We start from the raw sequence: 19585 nt of genomic DNA, 5'->3' as shown, positions 1-19585 counted from the left end.
TTGAGGACGTCCTTGTTGGTTTCTTCAGCTGCTCTTCTCTAGGCCACCCTCAGTGCTATAAGGGTGAAGGGTCACTATGTTGTCTGAACACCCCCCATGTGTCAGGCACTTCCGTGGGGTTTCACATACACTGTCTTATTCAATCCTGACCTTCCTAAGAGCCACTGACCTCTTTGCCTCGATAAGAAAACAGGTTCATGGAGATTACAAATTTAAATAACCTGTCCAAGTGCGTGCAGCTAATTATGGTAAGTTTTGAAGTCAGGTCTGTCTGGATAAAGGCAACCCAGTCTGGGAACCTCCCCAAGTTGGCCGTCTTCCACTTCCTGGGGTGGGGAAGGGGTGCTCTGCTACAATGGCCAGCCCTCCAGGGAAAGCCGCTCCATCCCACACCTGAGCACACTCAGGCAGCTGTGCCCTTCCCAGCCTTCACCCTGGGCCAGCAGAGGCCAAAGGGACCTTTTCATCCTCAGCCAGGACTAACAACTGCTCAGGCACACACGTGGCCTTGGGTAGGGGACAGGGTGAGGAGACGAGTGGAAGCTTTATCTAAAGGGGCGAGTCTTTGATGCTGGCTGCAGATATTAAGTGAAGTGGAAAGGAAGCGGGAGAGAGTTGTTGGAGAAGGACCTCCTGAGAGTCCCAGAATCACTTCTACAGGCGTCCCCCGGGGGGAGGTTGGGAGGGTGGGACACCCAGAGCAGGACGCCCAGAGCAAGGCGGTACCCACCTGCCAGCGACCACAGAGTCGGTCAGCCCCAGGCGCCTGGGCCTGCCGGAAAAGCCCAAGGGGGCCTGGGACCCCTCCTCCCCTGAGCCTGATACTGCCACATACCTGGGTTTGGGTGGGGTCAAAAGCAAGACCCAGACTCGGGTGAGGCAATAGAGGGGTCTAGGAGGGAAAGTTAAAGGAGGTGCTCACACTCTAGGTGTCTGTTGCCTCACCCAAGTCCCAGCCCTGCCAGGGAGCTCAAGGCACCAGAGGTGAATAACTGCAGTGAGCAGGTACTGCAGCTAACATGTACTGCTCATATGCGAAGCCCTGTTCCAGGCTATAGGTATTTTGTGTATAACATAACATAACATAATTTCGTGTTAATGCTCACAACTCTTATCAGTTGACAGGTAAGGAGACTGAAACAGAACTGGTAACTTGCCCAGCTAATACCTCCTACAGGCAAAGGTGCTCCTGAGTCCCCTCTCTTAGCCAGGCCACCATGTCACACAACCCCCAACACACACACACACACACACACACACACACACACAAAAGGTACGGGTGCCAGGTGGCACCCAGTAGCTTATCAGGACCCCACCCCAGCAGGCTGGCCACAGCTGGGCCTCTGCCCATGGCAGGCCCTGTGGGACTGGGAAGGTGGGTCACATGTGCACAAGGCCTCTTTTATAGCCCCACCACCCCCTCTGGCTCCGTCTTTTGCCACCTGACCTGACCTGCCGGCTGCGACCTACACCAGCTGTGCCCACTCATTATGGAGAAGGTCCTCATCCTTCTGCTCGTCGCCCTCGCGGTAGCCTATGCGGTTCCCGACCCCCGGGGAATCATAATCAACCTGGTAAGAGGGTCTTCCAGGCAGGAGGCATCTGGGCCCCCATTTGGGATATTTTTTAAGCTTGGCTTTTTGACCCCTGGTGGATCAGCTGCCCAAGAGCTGGGAGGTAAAACATCTCTTCCTTGACTGCCCACCTCCTGTCTCCCTTGCCCCTTCCCCAGGGCCCCAGAGAAGGCCGATCACCGTGGAGCATGCTCAGAGCATGGTTCAACCCGGTTGAGGGAACTTGATAAAAATCCAGAGCGGAGCTCCCTGGAGGTCCAGTGGTTAGGACTCCACACTTTCACTCCCGGGGGCACAGGTTCAATCTCTGGTTGGGGACCTAAGATCCCACAAGCCGTGAAACAAGGCAAGAAAAAAGAAAAATCCAGAGTGTTGGGCTCTCGTCCCGGAAACCCTGACTCAGAAGATCCAGTAGTTTAAAAAGCTTCCCCAGTGATTCTGGCTTCTGACCTACACTGACCAGTCCATCTCTAAATGCCTCAGGATTGCTTACTTATTTAGTCCTTGTAAGAACCACATGGGGCTTCCGAGGTGATGCTGGTGGTTAAGAACCCACCTGCCAGTGCAGATGTATGAGACGCAGGTTCGATCCCTGGGTCGGGAAGATCCCCTGGAGGAGGGCATGGCAACCCACTCCAGTATCCTTGCCTGGAGAATCCCAGGGACACAGGAGCCTGGTGGGCTACAGTCCAGAGGGGTTGCAAAGAGTCAAACACGACGGAAGTGACACCGCGTGTGCATATGCACACATGCGCGTGGACACACACACACACACACACACGAGCCATGTGAGATAGGTACTATCATAATCAATCCCGTCTTCACATGGAAAGCTGACTTAGAGGAAGGTTAAGTCTCCTGCCTGAGGTCGCACAGCTGGAAAGCCTTGATCAGGGACTGGCGACCAACTGGCCCGCTCCAGAGCCAGGCTCTCCCCACTGTCCACATGGCCTTTCCACAAGAGGGCACTGCAAGAGCCCTTTGGATTAGGAACCCAGTTTGCAGGTTCTTAACTCAGGGCCAGGCGTGGGTTCAGAGGGGCCGGGATGGCCCTGCGATTACCTGTAAGAGTCTGTGGAGGGAGGAGTTTCCCAGGAGATGGTCCTCAACTTTCACAGGCTCCTTGAAGGACTGGGGGACCCAGGGAGGTTTGGAGACCCCCTTTGGGGGGCCACAGGTGACCATTCCAGATGGGAACACTGAGGCATAGAAGGGGACAGAGACTGGCCCAGGGTCACCCAGGGAGCTGGTAGCACAGCCAGTCCGAGGAGTTGGGTGTCCTGTCCCCACCCAGGGCTACTTTCACAATGCCACACTGCTTGTGTCTCATGCGGGTGGGTCAAGGGGTCGGGGTGGGCAGAGGCCTCCAGCCCCGGGGGTTGGATTTCTTCATACCAGCCCACCATGGTGTGAGGCCCTGTCGTCAGTAGCGGGTGGTGAGTTGGGGGTCTGCATGGACAGGGGACCAAAGGGAGGAGGCCGGGCTGACTGGCTGCCCCCTGGCAGGATGAGGGTGAGCTCTGCCTGAACAGCGCCCAGTGCACCAGCAAGTGCTGCCACCGGGAAGACGGCCTGAGCCTGGCCCGCTGCGCACCCAAGGCCAGCGAGAACAGCGAGTGCTCCGCCTTTGTGAGTGCCGGCGGGCAGGGTGTTGAGGGGTGGCAGAGACAGCTGGGGAGGTACAGCTCAGCGTGGGGAGGGCCCTTGAGGCTTGGGGGTGGGCTCAGGGAAGAGGGTCAGTCTGGACACCGAATGCTGGAGGTGAAGGGAGGGCAGCACACTTCAAAGCCCTTTCCCATCCCATCCGCTCTCGAGCCTCACAACCGACCGGTGATGTGGGCGGGGCAGCGAGGTGTTACCCATCCTATTTCATGGGTGGGTAAACAGACGCTCCTCAGAGAGACCAAGTTAGTAAGAGCCACACAGTGGACAGCAGAACCCAGGTCCTCCAGGCCCACAGCACCCCCCGCACCCCCCCGAGGAGGCACGAAGGAGAAGCGCCATCTGGGGCAGCTGGCCCGCACAGTCTGTGACCACCCTGTCTCTGCAGACACTCTATGGGATTTACTACAAGTGTCCCTGTGAGCGGGGCCTGACCTGCAACGTCGACAAAACCATCGTGGGCTCCATCACCAACACCAACTTTGGCGTCTGCCTTGATCTCGGACGTGCCACAGAGTAAGCAAGCTCACCCAGGGCCGGCACACCCCAGGACACTCCTCCACCAGGACCCGCTCCTGGCTGGCCACCGCCTCGACCAGCATCTCTGCCTTCTAACTGGGTTCTTGGCAATTAAAGCCCCTCTTGCAAACCTTCCCCAGTCACCTGGATACTCTTGCTGAGTCAGCGTCTTCCTTGCTGTTACATCAAGCTTCTTGCACATCAGGCAGGAGTCATCTGAAAAGGAGGAACAGGTCCAGGGGGCCAGACAGAACAAGGCTGACAGGCTGGAGACAAGGTTGTGAAACAAGACCAGTCAGGCTAGGAACCTCTCCGTTTCTAAGGAGCATTGCAGCTCCCTGGGAGGCCCTCCTTGCTACCCAAGTTCTCAGGCAGGCAGGCAGACACGCATGCACACACACACACACACACATGCACACACACACATCTCTGGTGGGGAGTTATAATGGCCCATATTCTTTGCCCTGCATCAAAACTTACCAGTCCCTTCTCCTGGTCTCTCACCCCTTTCCTGGGCCAAACTCAGAGATGACAGCTAGCTGACACAGTCTATGTTAAAGAGATCACGAACAATCGCTGCAGCCTTACTCTGTGGCCAGCAAATTCTCACAACAGCCTTGGGAAGGAGAACTCATTGTCTCCCCTTTATAGATAAAAGAAACTAAGGTTCAGAGTTGTTAAGTAACTTGCTCAATGTTATGTAATTAGAAAAAGTTGGCACTAAATCCACCCAACTCCACCCCCAACCCTTTATACAATTTCCTGTTCTTTCCCAGTTACTCACACTAAGACAAATGGGTGGAATTAAAAGGAAAGGGCTTCCCTGGTGGCTCAGACAGCAAAGAATCTGCCTGCAAATGCAGGAGACTGGGGTTTGATCCCTTGGTCAGGAAGATCCCCTGAAGAAGGGAATGGCAACCTACTCCAGTGTTCTTGCCTGGAGAATCCCATGGACAGAGGAGCCTGGTGGGCCACAGTCCATGGGGTCGCAAAGAACAACTGAGCGACTATCACTTTCACTTTCAAAAGGAATTTAGTTTTGACTTAATATAAAAACCTTATACCCACTGGAGCCATCAAACCTGGGCTTCCTTAGAGAGTCTTGGGATGCTGGGCACTCAGATGTGCAAGTGGAAGTTCAGTGACCCTCGGTGGCGATGCTGGAGAGGAGATTCACATAAATGGGGGAGGGTGAGCTGAATGAAACAGGTGCTCTGCCCGCCCCGGGATTCTGTAGTTCTGGGATAATGAATCCTCAAGAGTAACCATTAGGTTTATGCGATAAGTCTGGATTCAGCTGTGAATAAGTAAAACCCAAGTAATTATGGCACAAACAAAAGGGGCATATATTTCTCAGGCATGAAGAAGTCTGGAGATGAAAGTGTTGGCATGTGTTTGGGTGCCAGCTCCTCTCAGCCAATGCCTTCACAGGGGCTCCTAACATCAGATCCTCTCACCATCTGCTAAGTTAGAAAGCCTGGGGACAGAGGCTGGGTTGGGGATGGGGGCAAGGACAGAGTGCCTCTCCCGGGGTACCTCCTTATCTTCCCCTAATATTTCCAGGCTGACGTCTCCATATCTACACAGCTACAGCTGGGTCACCTGACCACCGCTAGTTGCAAGGGAGGCTGGAAAAGCAAGTATTGGGCAAAGAGAATGGGATTGCCACAACTGGCTTAGGCTAATTACAATCCTGCTCCAGGGCTGGGAATGTGGCCTGCCCAAACAATTCTGGGGTTTTGCAAGGAAGGGGGGCAATGGCTGCCAGCAACATTGCAAGCTTTTTATCTCAGTGATAGTGCATCATCTCTCCCTCCTAGCCCCTCCCCCTTGGGGGAGGCTCTGGGAACTGGGCAAAGGAACACACAGTCTGGGTGGCACAGGAGTAGGTGGAGAAGTGGGAGGAGGCAACGAAGAGCGATCATTAAAAGAAAGCTTTCTCAGCTGGCTTCTTTTTTTCAATTTTCTTACAATGGCTATAGATGATTTTAAACTATTTCTGATTCTTTGGAAATATACAAGTCAGGTCCAGCTGGCAGGGATACCTGTTATCCAGGCCGAGGAATGCCAGGGAAAGGCGGCACTTTGACCTCAGCCTTGAGGGCTGCTCTGGGGGCAGCCCCCACCTTCAGCACAACCCAGCTCGGGGGCCCTCGACTTGTGCACAGCAGAGGAGCCTGGGCATAAAGGACCTTCTCGCCCAGCTGCTCTGAGTCTGTGCCTCTGGTCACCTCCTCCAGGCTGACCTCTAGGGTTGCACAGTGCCCTCCTCACTCCGCCCCTGGCATTGGCTTTCCCCTGTTATCCCACCTGCCAGTCCTAAGTGGATGAACACTGAGAGGGGGCCCCATCTCCTCTCCTTAAATCCTCTCATGGGTCAATCAGCTCCCCTCTCCAGCACACTCAGTTCCTCTCTCAGTCCACTTCCTCCCAGGAAGCCACAGCAGAACTCCTGGGGCTTGGGATGAGGGTGGTTAAGGCAGAGGAAGACCCAGGATTAGGGCCAGACCTAAACTGTGCCATTGACCGTGCTTCTTCAGGGTCTGCTGAGAAGACCCCCGGAGAACGGGAACCCATGTTAGAAAAAGAAGCATCGCCGGACCCCATCCCTGCCCCACCATCCAGGATTCCACGCCCCTGGGGGGAGGAACCCACCTTGGGTCTGTCCGAAGTCTCCCCCAGCAGAGAATTCCCCAGTTGTTTCCGCCCACCTACCCCTCCCTCCTTCCCCTGGCCCCTGGGTGCGCTCCAGTTCCGCCTTCTGTGGGTCTCTCCCCCTCAGCTCCCCCGAGGCCCCGACACCCACCCCTGGGTACACGTCCTGCCCTTGGACCCCCTTACGGTGCAGTACAACTCGCAGTTCTCAGCAGACCGGTGGCAGCACCCACTCTTGCACCCCTTCTTCTGGAAGCAAATCTCCCCCGTGTCCTGCGGGGAGACAGCCTGGCCTGCCTCCTTCTCCCACACCGCCCCCTCCACCTGCCAGGCTGGGCAGTCTCTCAGGCCCCAGGGGCGTCTGTGTGGCTGGGGTTCGGGGGACACAAGGTGTCCGTGGGACCTGACTTGTGCCTAGAGGGGACTAAGCAGTTTTGGAAGATTTGCCCACAGTGTCCCCCAAATAGGTAGCTTCTCCCCTGGTGCACAGGAGAGTGGGCCAGACCCACCTGCCTGCCCCACAGAATTGTCATCTGCACCCCCCAGACGTGCACACGCTCACACGTCAACGGTCCCCAGGGCTGGGGCTTATGACATTATCACTGCCATCCATCAGCCCTCTGTCCGACAATGTCAGTAGTCTTTCAAGGAGCAAATACTGAGCGCCTACTGTGTGCAGGCCCTGGGGCTCCAGCTGAAACAAAACCAACAACTGCCTGCCCTGCTCCGCGTGTCCTGCCCCGGGAGCCCTGTCTGGCTGCTTCCCTCTCCTGCCCCAGGCTGCAGCCCTCTCGGACACCCAGCTGGAGCAGGCCCATCACCTGGGTTTGCCGTGTTCACATCGTATATGACTCTGAATTTATCTTCTTTATCCTGTTTTTAAATTTTTCTATCCCCCTCAACTCCAGGAAGGCAGTGATTTTTGCACTCATGATCACAGTTCTATTTCTCACACACAGTAGGTGCTGAGAGCAGAACTGCTGAATAAAGAATACTGTAATGTTCCTTTGACCTCTCTAACCTCTTCTAACATTTCCATTCTCTCTCACTCCTCTTTGCTGTTTCTGAATATGCCAGGCAAGGTCCCTCCCTAGACTTTTGCCCTGGCTGTTCCTCCACCTGGGCAACTCCTTCTCCTGCCTGCCTGGCTCCCTTTAGGAAAGGCCTGGTGGTTCAGATGGTAAAGAATTTGCCTGCAGTGTGGGTTTGATCCCTGGGTTGGGAAGATTCCCCTGGAGAAGGAAATGGCGACCCACTTCAGTATTCTTGCCTGGAGAATCCCACGGAGAAAGGAGCCTGGCAGGCTGCAGTTGATGGAGTCGTAGAGAGTAGGACACGACTGACTGACTAATCCTCATTCACTCCCTTTAGATCTTTGCTTAAATTTCGCATTGTTAGTAATGTCTTCCCTGAATACCCTCTCCTCACACCACAACTCCTGAAGCCCCTTTCTTATTTTTTTTTTTTTTTTGTCCTCAGATGTTGATCACGTGGCATATATTAATATTTTACTTATTTACCCCCTACAGTAGAACGTCAGCTCTCCCAGGGCAAGGATTTTTGTGTCTTGTTCACAGACCTATCGCTAGCACCTAGCAAAATCCTTTATATGTACTAAGTGCTCAATAAAACGTGAGGGGAGACGAACGTCTATGACTCTTACCAGACGTGAGCGAGCTTGGAAAGGAGTGCTCTGTTGCGTTCACCTCTGCAAGACCATCAGCGGTGCCCCAGCAGGGCTCCCATGATCCAGATGAGCTTTCTTTGTCCCCCCAAACACCCAGCACTCCCTGCTGCCCCCCAACTTCCGGCTTTCACCCACAGAAGCCTCTGGGTCCACCCACCCTTCCCAAACAGAGTCTTAGGATAGTGGTAGATAGTGTACCCTCTAGGTTCCCTCCCAAACTTTTGATTTCCTCCCCAGTGAGGAGGAAGAAAAAGGAGAGGAGGAAGTGGAGGACCAGGAGCAGCCGCCTCTATGTTCCAGCTAAAAACCCTGCATCTTCCACGTGACTGAGGCCTGGTGGGTAGGTAATGAGGTATGAATGCCCAGTCCTGGGCTTGAGAGGGAGAGGCCAACAGTGCCAGCTCCCAGACCAAAGGGACAGAGGACCAAGCAATGGGGATGAAGCAGATGTTCCCCAAGCTGCTTCCTGGACCGTCCACTGTGCTTGTCTTGCTGCTGGCAGAGTAGCCAGTCCATGTGCTTGGGCTCTGGCACCAGCAAGATAGATCTGGATTCAGATAGCTCTGCTATCTACTGGCTGTGTGCTTTTGGCGGACTTCTAAACCTCTTTGAACCTAGTTTCCCCATCTGCAAAATAGGACATAATAACAGTATATCATAGGAGTGACGCAATGCTTAAATAACAGGTATTTTACTATGAGTAGGCACCCAATCAATAGAGGCTGTTGTCATTATCTATACAGTTAGAAGGTCTCAGAACGATCTCAAAAGACTCTCTCATCCTATCTGATTGTATATTACTGTTAACAAATAGCATTGTGAATATTTGTTTCACAGATGAGGTGACTAAGGCCCAGAGAAGTCGCCAAACCTCCCAAAGTCACCAAGCTATCAAACAACAGAAGATTAGACTCTGGTTTTTACCTTTCCACTCCCTACCTCCGGAGACCTTCAATGAGAATTTCAGTAACTCCCCCTCCTGTGAAAGTGCGGTCACCTGAACACATTTCTGTGGGCCTTCTCGGTGAGCACGAGGATTACAAGCTCAGAACACACAAACTGGGAGTGGGTCTGGCGGCAGATAATCAGAACAAAGTGCCTGAGTCTTGAGAATGGAAACAGGTGGTAATGCTGTGGGTAGAGGGGCAAGACATTCTAACATACAGTAATCATGGCAGGAAAGGAAACACTGCGGAAACAGACCACCCAGGAGGCACAGAGGCTTAACACAACACAAGTGGGTGTCTTGCTTGTGCAAAGTCGGCTGTGAATCAGGACATTCTCCAGGGCCACCATCCACCATGTGGTGACTGAGCCATTCAGGCCTCTCCCAGCCACAGAGCTTCCCTTGGTCACCCAGCCATGGCAGGGAACGAGAACTGGAGAAACTGAAGTCAGAGTTTCTGAAAATCAATTGAGCAATCCACGTTTTCTGGGTGCCTCTTGGAGGATGAAATCAACCCCCACCCAGAACTGGTTTGGATGTTGGAATGGATGATGTCACATATATCAAAACAGTATGAAAAGGTTTACTACTCAAATAATGGACCTTTCCGGAGACAGCAGGGCAGGCGCAAGGGGGTCTGAGTGGTAAGGATGAAGGGGTGGGCGGCTTTGACTTTTACTGCAGCTAGGAGATGGGGCCAGGCTGAGGGTTCTCCCAAGCAGGCTGGGGTTTGTGTAGTTTGCTTCTCCCACCAGCACCAGGGGAGGGAGGGGGGCTATTATTGGCTGGCCTAGATGTGGGGCAAAAGGGGTGTGGAGGCTCAGAAGATATCATTGCCCAATCGAAAATGGAGTCTTCCTTGGCACTTCCCTAGCCATCTATCAGTTAGGGCTCCATGTCTCCCCTGTAAGGGGCACGAGTTCCTTTCCTGAGCAGGGAACTAAGATCCTGCAAGCCATGCAGCATGCCCCTCCCCCAAAGAAGTCTCCCTACCTGAAATCATAAAATTCTAGAAGAAAACATAGACAAGTGTTTGCACTGGTCTTTGCAGTATCTTTCTATTAATAGTTGTGACTCTTCAGGCAAGGGAAACAAAAGCAAAAATAAACAAATGGGACTATAGCAGATAAAAACTTACTTATGCACAGCAAAGGAAATCTTCAGGAAAAAAATGAAAAGACAACGTACTGAAAATGGGAGAAGATATTTGCAAATGATATGTCCAATAAGGAGTGACTATCCAAAATACATAAAGAACTACAAATCAAGAACAAAACAACCTGATTAGAGCTGCCTAAGGCAATGGCACCCCACTCTAGTACTCTTGCCTGGCAAATCCCATGGACGGAGGAGCCTGGTGGGCTGCAGTCCATGGGGTCGCTAGGAGGCTGACACAACTGAGCGACTTCCCTGTCACTTTTCACTTTCATGCATTGGAGAAGGAAATGGCACCCCACTCCAGTACTTTTGCCTGGAAAATCCCATGGACAGAGGAGTCTGGTAGGCTGCAGTCCATGAGGTCACTAGAGTCGGACACGACTGAGTGACTTCACTTTCACTTTTCACTTTCATGCATTGGAGAAGGAAATGGCAACCCACTCCAGTGTTCTTGCCTGGAGAATCCCAGGGATGGGGGAGCCTGGTGGGCTGCCATCTATGGGGTTGCACAGAGCCGGACACGACTGAAGCGACTTGGCAGCAGCAGTAGCAGCAGCAACAGTCATTAGCTCTGGGTCCTGGGAGCCAAGCTCTCCTGGCTTATTAAAAAAATAATAAAGGGTTTTGTGACAGCAAATTGTTCCCACATTTTGTCCTTTTGTCCTTTAATAACAGAACTCCCCAAGCTTTAGCTGGGCACATGGATGTCCAGATGAAAACTACATTTCCCAGCCTCCCTTGCAGCTAGCTGCAGCCACGTGACTAACTTTTGCCTGAAAGTGAACATGTTAGTCTCTCAGTCTTGTCTGACTCTTTGTGACTCCATGGACGGTAGTCAGCCAGGCTCCTCTGGCCATGGAATTTTCCAGGCAAGAATACTGGAGTGGATTGCCATTTCCTTCTCCAGGGCATCTTCCTCACCCAGAGATTGAACCCAGGTCTGCCACACTGCAGGCAGATTCTTTACCATCTGACTAGTGGCTCACCAACTTTTGCCTAGTGGGGTGTAAGTGAAAGTAATTCCTGCTGCCCTTTTAGGAAGGGTGAGCTGCCTGCTGCCCCTCTACCCCCTTTCATCTAACTGGAAGGTGGACCCAGCAGGTAAGGTGGTGCACTATCTCTGACTATAGAAGGAAAGAAACAATCTGAGGCAGAGCTTCCCAACTAGTGTGTCTAGAGATATGGATGCCTTCTGCCCTCAGGAGAGCCTCTTTAGGGCCCCGAGACCCTTCTACTCTTATGCCAAGGTGCTATATCAATATGATGTTGCTATGTGTGCTGTGTTGTAAAAAATTAAGGGGAAAAATGGAAGGAAACAGAGCAGCAGATGACTGAGCAAGAAGGTGGAAGGAAGTGGGGGCATGCATGACCTCTCCCAGCAGAGCCTCAGCCAGCCTCCCCCCAACCACCAGGTGAGAGACAAAGCATCCAGCTTGCTGAAGCCATCATTAGAACAGGATTTTGCTTTTGCAGCCATGAAGTTGTGTCCTACAGACCACAGATGGTTTGGACTTGGAAATGATCTTATTGTCTACTCATAGGGAAACAGTTAGGCAGATATGGTCCACATATAAAATAAAATTAGGCAGTCACTACTGCTTTTTTTGTTTTTAAATTTTTATTGGAGAATAATTGCTTTACAATTTGTGTTAGTTTCTACTATGCAGCAAAGTGAATCAGCTATATGTATGTGTGTGTATATATATATATCCCCTCTTTTTTGGATTTCCTTCCTATTGAGGTCACCACAGAGCATTGAGTAGAGTTCCTTGTGTTATACAGTAGGTCCTCCTTGGTTATCTATTTTATACATAGTAGCAAGTCATTGCTGTTTTTAAAAATATTTTGGTGACATGAGGGAAATGATTGAGATATAATGAGATAGGAGAAAAAGAAATTTATGATCTCAGGGTGATCCAAAAGATCTCTGTATTACACTGTGTTTATGTCAAATGAGGAGTGGTGAGTGGGTCCAGGGCAAGGTGACCCCGAGGCAGACTGAACTGGGGTTGAGGTAGAGACTCAGCGTTCCAGTCTGACCCAGGAGAGTGGGTCAGGGTTGAGTATGCAGACTAAGCAGACTAATCCAACTAGAATCAGTCTTAGGATGTTTGCTGAGAATTGTGACACAGATGTTTCCTTTCTCTGGGGAGTCTGATTTCTCCATATGTGAGGTGGATTTGTGGTTAAGACCCTGCCCTGTGGAGCAAGACAGCCTGGGGTCCAACCCCAGCCCCACCCCTACTCGGACACTTTGAGCCTCAACAGCCTATTCTTAAACTAGGGATAATTATAGTACCTACTACAACTTTGTTGTGACAATAAGATGAGTTGATACAGATAAGAAAACACACTGCACAGTGTCTGGAACATAGTAAGTGCTTGATAAATCTTAACTGTTATTATTACCTGACGCCTGGAACTTTTACAGCTACTGGGAAGGAATCCAGCCAGAGGGCCATGGAAGCTACTGGACTCAACCCGACCCGAGGCCAACCTGCTACTGCACTTCCAGTTCTGACCACCAGTGAATTCCCTCAGCATCCAGACCGTTTGCAATTGTTTTATTTTTTTGGATACTTGCAGCAGAAAATACACCATGGTGAGACTTGGGTAAGTCATGTAGCTCTGTGAGCCTCAGTTTCTTTATTTTTAAACATTTATTTGATTGAAGTATAGTTGATGTACAATGCTGTGTTAATTTCTGCCGCACAGCAAAGTGATGCAGCTATACATCATATATATTCTTTTTTCATATTCTTTTCCATTATGGTTTATCACAGGATAGAGTTCCCTGAGCTATATAGTAGGACCTTGTTGCTTATTCATTCTATACATAATAGTTTGCATCTGCTGCTGCTACTGCTGCTAAGTCGCTTCAGTCGTGTCCGACTCTGTGCGACCCCATGGACTGCAGCCTACCAGGCTCCTCTGTCCATGAGATTTTCCAGGCAAGAGTACTGGGGTGGGGTGCCATTGCCTTCTCCGAGTTTTCATCTACTAATCCCCAAATTCCAATCCATCCCTTTGCCCTCCCCTAGCAACTACACCCCCACAAGCCCACGCCCTTCCCACAGTTTCCCCCTGAGACCACCAGGCTTCCAGGCAGGGCCAAACCATGGGAAGCTCTATCGTGTCTCTTCTTTCAGAACAATCCCTATCCGGCTCCCTCTCCCAGGAAGCACAGACAGAGACCAGAGCCAGGAAATGACTTTAATGTCTTTGAGCAAGATGAGGCCCCTCAAGGAGGGGCGGGAGGAGGGTGTTAGTGACCAGACTGCGTCCTCCTCTAAATCAAACGGCACCTACGGCTACAGTCTGGGTCCTTTTGTATGCATTTCAGGCCTACTCGGCAGGGACAAACGATGTTGATGGCGCTCCTGGTCTGCAGAAAATGGGTGAGAGAGTTGAAAGCCACCAAGGAGCAGGGAAGAAGGAGGCTTAAACTTCTTGGGGAGCAGAAGCAAGAGCCCAAGTGATGGAATGAGACAGACTTGAGGTCTGACAGCTCTACAGCTCATAACATTGTGGCCTCAGGCAAGCTTCTTTGTCTTAGTTCCCTCATCTGTCAAATGGGAATACTAAGGGACTTCCCTGGTGGTCCAGTGGCTAAGACTCTTAGCTCCCAATGCCGGGGCCCAGATCCCTGGTCAGGGAACTAGATCCCAAATGCTGCAGCTAACAGTTCATATGCCAGAACTAAAGATTCCCCCATGCCGGGATCTTTAGACCTAGTACAGTCAAACAAATAATTTTTTTAAGGAAATAATAGTAACCCCATTTGTCATTGAGGGAATTAAAACGAAGTAGATTAAGTGCCCATAATGAAAAGACCCTCTGGCTACTTCAGTTGTAGTTAGGCCACAGGAGGGACCTGGCTGTCTTCCTGAGCACTGGCAGTTCTCCAGACAGAGAGATGGAGACTGAGCCCAGCCTCCCTAGAAAGTTTTGGGCCCAGGGCCAGAAAAAAGGCAAGAACAAGATGCACTGTACGTTCTGCTCCCTGCATTTCCACCAGCTGATAACAACCATGTTCACTGAGCACCGTCATTGCCAGGATCACATACTTTTCCCAACAAGCTGGTCGGGGGGGTACCTTAGTCCCATTTTACAGATGAGGAAACTAAGGCTCAGAGAGCAGAAATGATCTGTCTAAGGTCACAAAGACAGGGGTTGGTAAAGCCAGGGTTTAAATTCAAATCCAATCCCAAAACCGTCAACCTGCCTGGGCAGCTCCTCTCGAGAAATTCAGTCATTGCAGCAGCGTGGTAGGGATGGATTGGGAGGTCTTTTCCCACCTGCTCTGTGGCAGTGATGTTAGAGTAGAGATACTCATTCATGCAATAAACGTTTGTTGAGCAACTGCTATGTGCAGGCACTAAGCTGGGGGGTAGGGGGTTCCAAAGTGAATATGCTTTAATCCTGCTCTCGCAGAGCTCTGACCAGTGGTGGAGGCAGACAGAAGACAGGCAAATCAGGGAGATACATGCTCTGCTGAGGGTGTGGGTCCCGAGGGTATGCGAGTTCCAAGGAGGGAAGGATTCTTGGAGGAGGCGCCTGGAGTTGCATTGCAGGACGATCAGGAGTTTGCCAGGTGGAGAGGGGGGAAAGGATGCTTCAAGCAAAGGGTGAAAAAAAAGGTGCGGCCATGCGGGGTTTTTGAACCATCTCCACCCTACGAACCAGCAGGGGCTGCCCCACGGGGGCAGGGTCTCACCTGGGGCAAGCACGTCATGGTTATTCTGGCCCGAGGGGCACAGAAGGCGCCACCAGAGTCCAAGTTGATGAGACAGCAGTCACTGAAACACTCAGAGTGGTGGGAGCACCTAGCCCCATTTGCCTGTGGGGACAACCCCTAAGTCACCAGCTCTCTGGCCATGTGTGTGTGTGGGGGGTCCCCTGACACTGCCAAAGCCCCATGGATCCAGAAAGAGAAGTCCTAAAGAAGTTCACCCCCACGTCCCAACCCCCACTGCACTCAGAGGAGCAGGGGAGAGGAAGGGGGAAGTTAGGACTTTTCCCTCTGCTTCTTTCCTGGGGGACCCCTCACCTCTGTGGGTCCCAAAGGGTTACCTGTGTTGAAGGACCAAATACTCCCCATCACACTTTAGTGGGGGATGTGGAAGGGACAGAGAATGCGGTGGAGAGAAAGACGAGGAAGGAAAAGGAGGAAAGAGCTGCGTGCCTACAAGGGCTGGAGAGGGGCAGACGCTAGGGCAAGTGTGCAAGGCGTGACTTGGGGCAGGACTGAGTGTCCCAGGAGGGGAGGGGAGGGGGCTAGGCAGGGGAGGGGAGGGGGAGGAGGCTGCTGGTTATAAGGCCACTTTCTTATACCTCCAGAGCCACTAGGGAGGTGAAGCAAGGGCTTTGAGTCCTTTCGGAGCACACCAAGCTTCCAGCCTGAGAAGAAATCCCCAGTAGGGGGTGGTCCCCTCCCGCCCCTCCCCCCTACCTCGGCCCCGTCCCCCACTTCTCTCTCCAAACCCAACTGGCCCCTTCTAGATGGAGAGCGATGCCCCGGCCACCACCCTCGCCTAGAACGGAAGGTTCAAAATGTTTCTTGGCTCACCTTTGTAGACCCCTTTTTAAAGAGCGCGAACTCTCCCCAGCAGGGGAGCAGGACCCCCGAGAGGAGAAGCGCGATGGCCAAGGCCATAGGCTTGGGAGGCAGAGAGGCGGCGGCTCCGCGAAGCCCGAGGGGCGGTGGGGAGAAATCCCTTGGCGGCCTCGTGACCGGTGCCCCCGCGGCCGCCCTGGGCTGGAGGCGGAGGGTGAGGGAGTTAATGGTCACAGGCCGCTCGGGAGCCGAGGCCAAACCCCGCGGAAACCCTTTCTAGCTCCCAGGAAGCTCCTGGCCCGGGAAAAAGAATGAGACCCTGATTCAGGCTTTGACAGGCCAGATGATCGGATTTTGGGGGCCCTGGGGCCTTCCGTGCGTAATACTTACAAGTAAAAACTTAAAACTGTAAAGTAAGACTTTATCTTGCAAAATTATGCAAATGTATATGCTGAAATGAAAACAGCTGGCTTCTTGATATTCGGACTCTCTCTCTGCCTTTGCCGCAACTACCTACCTCCTGGCCTACCCTATTTGAACAAGCCAGCCCGGACCTCTGGTGTTTCCCATACCCTCTCCAGGCCCAGACATGTGGTCTGTAAGAATCAGGAGCCAAGAGAAGATGACCTCTAAGACCTAGAGGTCTCCCAGTTCTAAGAAGTCGATGAAGTGTCTAAGAATCTGTGAATCGTATGTGACTCAGCCATCTTGGTATGAGGGCAGGATGGAGGACCGGCAGACTGGGAAGGAAAAGGAGGGTTCTTTCGGGAGAGCTGCAGGCAGCAATCATGGGCCCTGGGGGAGGCAAACTTGCTTCATCTCTTCCCTCTGGATGAAACTCCCACCTCATCTCACCCTGGGCTGCTTCTCTGCTTTTAAAATTTGGCTCCTGGATTTCCCCAGTGGTCCAGTGGTTAAGAATCCACCTACCAATGCACGGTCATAGGTTCGATCCCCACTTGGAGAAGATCCCACATGCCGCAGGGCAACTACTAAGCCGGGCACCACAACCACTGAGCCGGCTCCCTAGAGCCTGTGCTCTGCAACAAGAGAAGTCACCACAGTGAGAAGCGCACGCACCCCCTCTAGAGAGCAGCCCCCACTCTGCAACCAGAGAACGCCCGCGAGCAGCAAGGAAGACTCAGCACAGACAAAAGTAAATAAAGATAATACAATTTTTAAAATATATGTAAAATTTGGCCCTTAAGATCTGAGGAGCCCTGACTTGATGGGGTGCCATAGACTGAGTTGTTCCCCCCTCCCGCAAGTTCATAAGTTGACACCCTATCCCCCAGTGTGATGAGATTTGGGGGTGGGGCCTTTGGGACATAATCATGGTTAGATGAAGCCATGAGGGTCCCCTCAGGATGGGATTAGCACCCTCATGAGAAGGGACCCCAGAGAGCTTACTGTCTCTTTCTCTCTGCCATGTGAGGACCCCGTGAGAAGGCAGCTGTCTGCCAGCCAGAAAGAGAATTCTCACCAGACCAAACCATCCTTAACCTGGATTTTTAGCCTCCAGAGGGTGAGAGATAAACGTCTGTTGTCTAGGCCAGACTACGGTGTTTTGCTGTGGCAATGTGAGCTGACAATTATAGAGGGTTTAGGTCTTTTCTTTAAGAAGAACGGCCCCCCACTATCCTCAGAGGGGTTTGTGTCCAAGATCTCTGTCAGCCCGCCCTGTATCAGTCATGGTAATTGCCACAGTCTGTCATAACAGAGAACTCTTGAAATTTCAGTGGCTTGGCACAATCATGCATTACTTGTCAGGCATGTAAGTTTTGATATGGGGCAGGAAGACTCTCTTCCATCTCATAGCTGCATCATCTGGAAGACTGGCCCCCAAGGTCCTTATGGAGGAAGCGAGAGAAAGGAGGAGGAGGTATGTGGACACCTCAATGCCTCGGCCAGGCCTGACAGCTGCCTCTTCCAGGCACACCATTGGCCACAACAAGTCACGTGACCCCGACCTTTTGCAAGGGAGGCTGGGAAATCCAAGTCTTGGAAGCATTGGCGTCTACTATCGTTTCTGCTGCCGGTTTTACAGGTGAAGAACCCAAAAGCTGGCTCAAGGTAAAATAATTTGCCCAAATAACAGTTAAGTCACAGGACGAGATATCAACCCAGGGCCTTTTAGCTCCTGAGGTCAAGCTCTCCCCATGCCCCACTGCTGTGGGCAGCCAGAAGTCTTTGTCCCCTAAAGGAATCTCTGCCATCCTTTGTTTCCTGTCGGTAAAGCGCATTGTGAACCCAAGAGGAGCCCCAGGGTATAATAATTCTTCGTGTGGAGTCACCTACTTCCCTGAGGTATTTGGCCCTTCCTTGTGAGTGTTTGATAATGGGTAAATAGTGTGTCTTCTCAGGAAAGGGACTGATGTGGGGGCAAGAGACCAGTGATATGTCAGGATTGGCAGGTTGGAATTCTTGATCCGAGGCCCAGGAACCTCAGAGAGGCTTAATGAAGGCCCCGAGGGGGAGGTAAGCCCCTGAAATTCTAAATTCTCTACCCCCCAAAAAAAATTTTTTTTTAAGGCACAGGACTGCATTAGCCTCAGAGACTGGTTCAGAAACTTCGGGGTTTTTTGCTTTTTTAATTATTTCGAAGTCTAGTTGATAGAGCCTTCATTTTTAAAAATTATTATTTTGTTTGGCCGTGCCTCACAGCATGTGGGATCTTAGTTCCCCGACCAGGGATCGAACCTGCACCCCCTGCAGTGGAACCTGAGCCACTAGGGAAGTCCCACTAGTGCCTCCATTTTAAGGTGAAGAAACTGAGGCCCAGACACAGCAGGGACTTCCCAGGTGACTCAGCAGAGCCAGGGCTGGACCCCGGCTCCTGACTCCAAGTCCTGTGCTCTTTCTTTTGCACCAATGGCTTGCTTCCCACATCCAGCCGGCACTGGTCACAAGCACAAATCCAAGACACGTGCAGTGTGAGGGGGTAGGCACCAGATTACTAGGTCCCTGAGACACCTGACGTGTGAGAGCGGCTCCAGCTCTGCCCTTTGGCCAGGACCCAAACCTGGGCAGCCCAGTCTCATATGAGGAGAAGGGGGCAGGAAGGGCCTGGCTGGTGGTCCTCTGTTCTCCCACCCCCGCAACCAGCCCCCCTCCCCCTCCCCATCCATTCTCCCATCCTCAGACGCCCTCCAGCGTCTTCTCCTTCCCTGCATCTTTCTGTTGGTTTCCATAACAATATTCTCACTGATCTACAGCAAAATGGAAAAACTTAGGGCAATGTGGTTTTTGTTCTTGTCGTTAAACATATTTAAAGAACCATTCTTTATTCTGAAATTGCATCCTTCCTACTTTCTTGGCCTTCCAATGCGTTTTTATGAAACAATGGAAAATAAGACAATACCAGTAGTTTTATTTGGTTTTCCATGTTGTTTCTTGGCCAATATATTACACACACACACACACACACACACACACACACACACACACATTCTATCAGTTTCTTAAAATTTTTGGAGCTTTTAATCAATCTGGGAAATCCAAAATAGAAATCTGGTGGAAACTGCCCTAGGTAAAAAAATCACCCATTTCTCTACTCATTCCTGAACGAATGCTCAAGGGAGTCTGAGGAGACTGACGAGCAGAGGCTGGAAAGAGCGTGGGAAGTAGAGAGAGCACAGCCAAGGCTTCCTGGGGAAGAGGACAGGCGGTGTCCGTGGGTACAGGGGTTGAGGCGCGGGGTCCTTCTGGTGCCCAGGACAGGCAGGGAAGCCTGCAGCCAGGGACAGTGCTCTTCCATGAGGGCTTGAAAGGGGACTACGATTTGAGCAGGCTGAGAGTAAAGGCTTGCAAGCAGGGGTCCGATTCCC

General features: G+C 51.9%; 3 protein-coding genes across 3 annotated transcripts; 1 reads left to right on the top strand and 2 right to left on the bottom strand.

The window, feature by feature from the left end:
* The first annotated feature begins 1430 nt into the window (after positions 1-1430).
* Positions 1431-3890, top strand: CLPS (colipase). Its single transcript, NM_001077967.2, has 3 exons — positions 1431-1574; positions 3081-3203; positions 3625-3890. The coding sequence occupies exons 1-3, from the start codon at positions 1491-1493 to the stop codon at positions 3754-3756; spliced, it is 339 nt and encodes a 112-aa protein (NP_001071435.1). The 5' UTR covers positions 1431-1490; the 3' UTR covers positions 3757-3890.
* A 1638-nt stretch (positions 3891-5528) lies between these two features.
* CLPSL1 (colipase like 1) lies at positions 5529-12802 on the bottom strand. The gene is given in 3 exon segments (XM_059880739.1): positions 5529-5800; positions 6562-6779; positions 12782-12802. Coding segments are annotated over 3 exon segments (360 nt in total). The 3' UTR covers positions 5529-5679.
* Positions 12803-13073: 271 nt separating this feature from the next.
* On the bottom strand, positions 13074-15873 carry CLPSL2 (colipase like 2). Its single transcript, XM_002697213.5, has 3 exons — positions 15771-15873; positions 14919-15041; positions 13074-13586 (listed from the first exon to the last, which is right to left on the bottom strand). Exons 1-3 carry the CDS (start codon positions 15855-15857, stop codon positions 13491-13493), a joined length of 306 nt encoding a protein of 101 aa, XP_002697259.1. The 5' UTR covers positions 15858-15873; the 3' UTR covers positions 13074-13490.
* Between the last annotated feature and the right edge of the window lie 3712 nt (positions 15874-19585).

This window comes from Bos taurus, chromosome 23 (genome assembly GCF_002263795.3).
Source record: "Bos taurus isolate L1 Dominette 01449 registration number 42190680 breed Hereford chromosome 23, ARS-UCD2.0, whole genome shotgun sequence".
Lineage (NCBI taxonomy): Eukaryota > Metazoa > Chordata > Mammalia > Artiodactyla > Bovidae > Bos > Bos taurus.
This window is presented reverse-complemented; position numbering and strand designations above follow the sequence as displayed.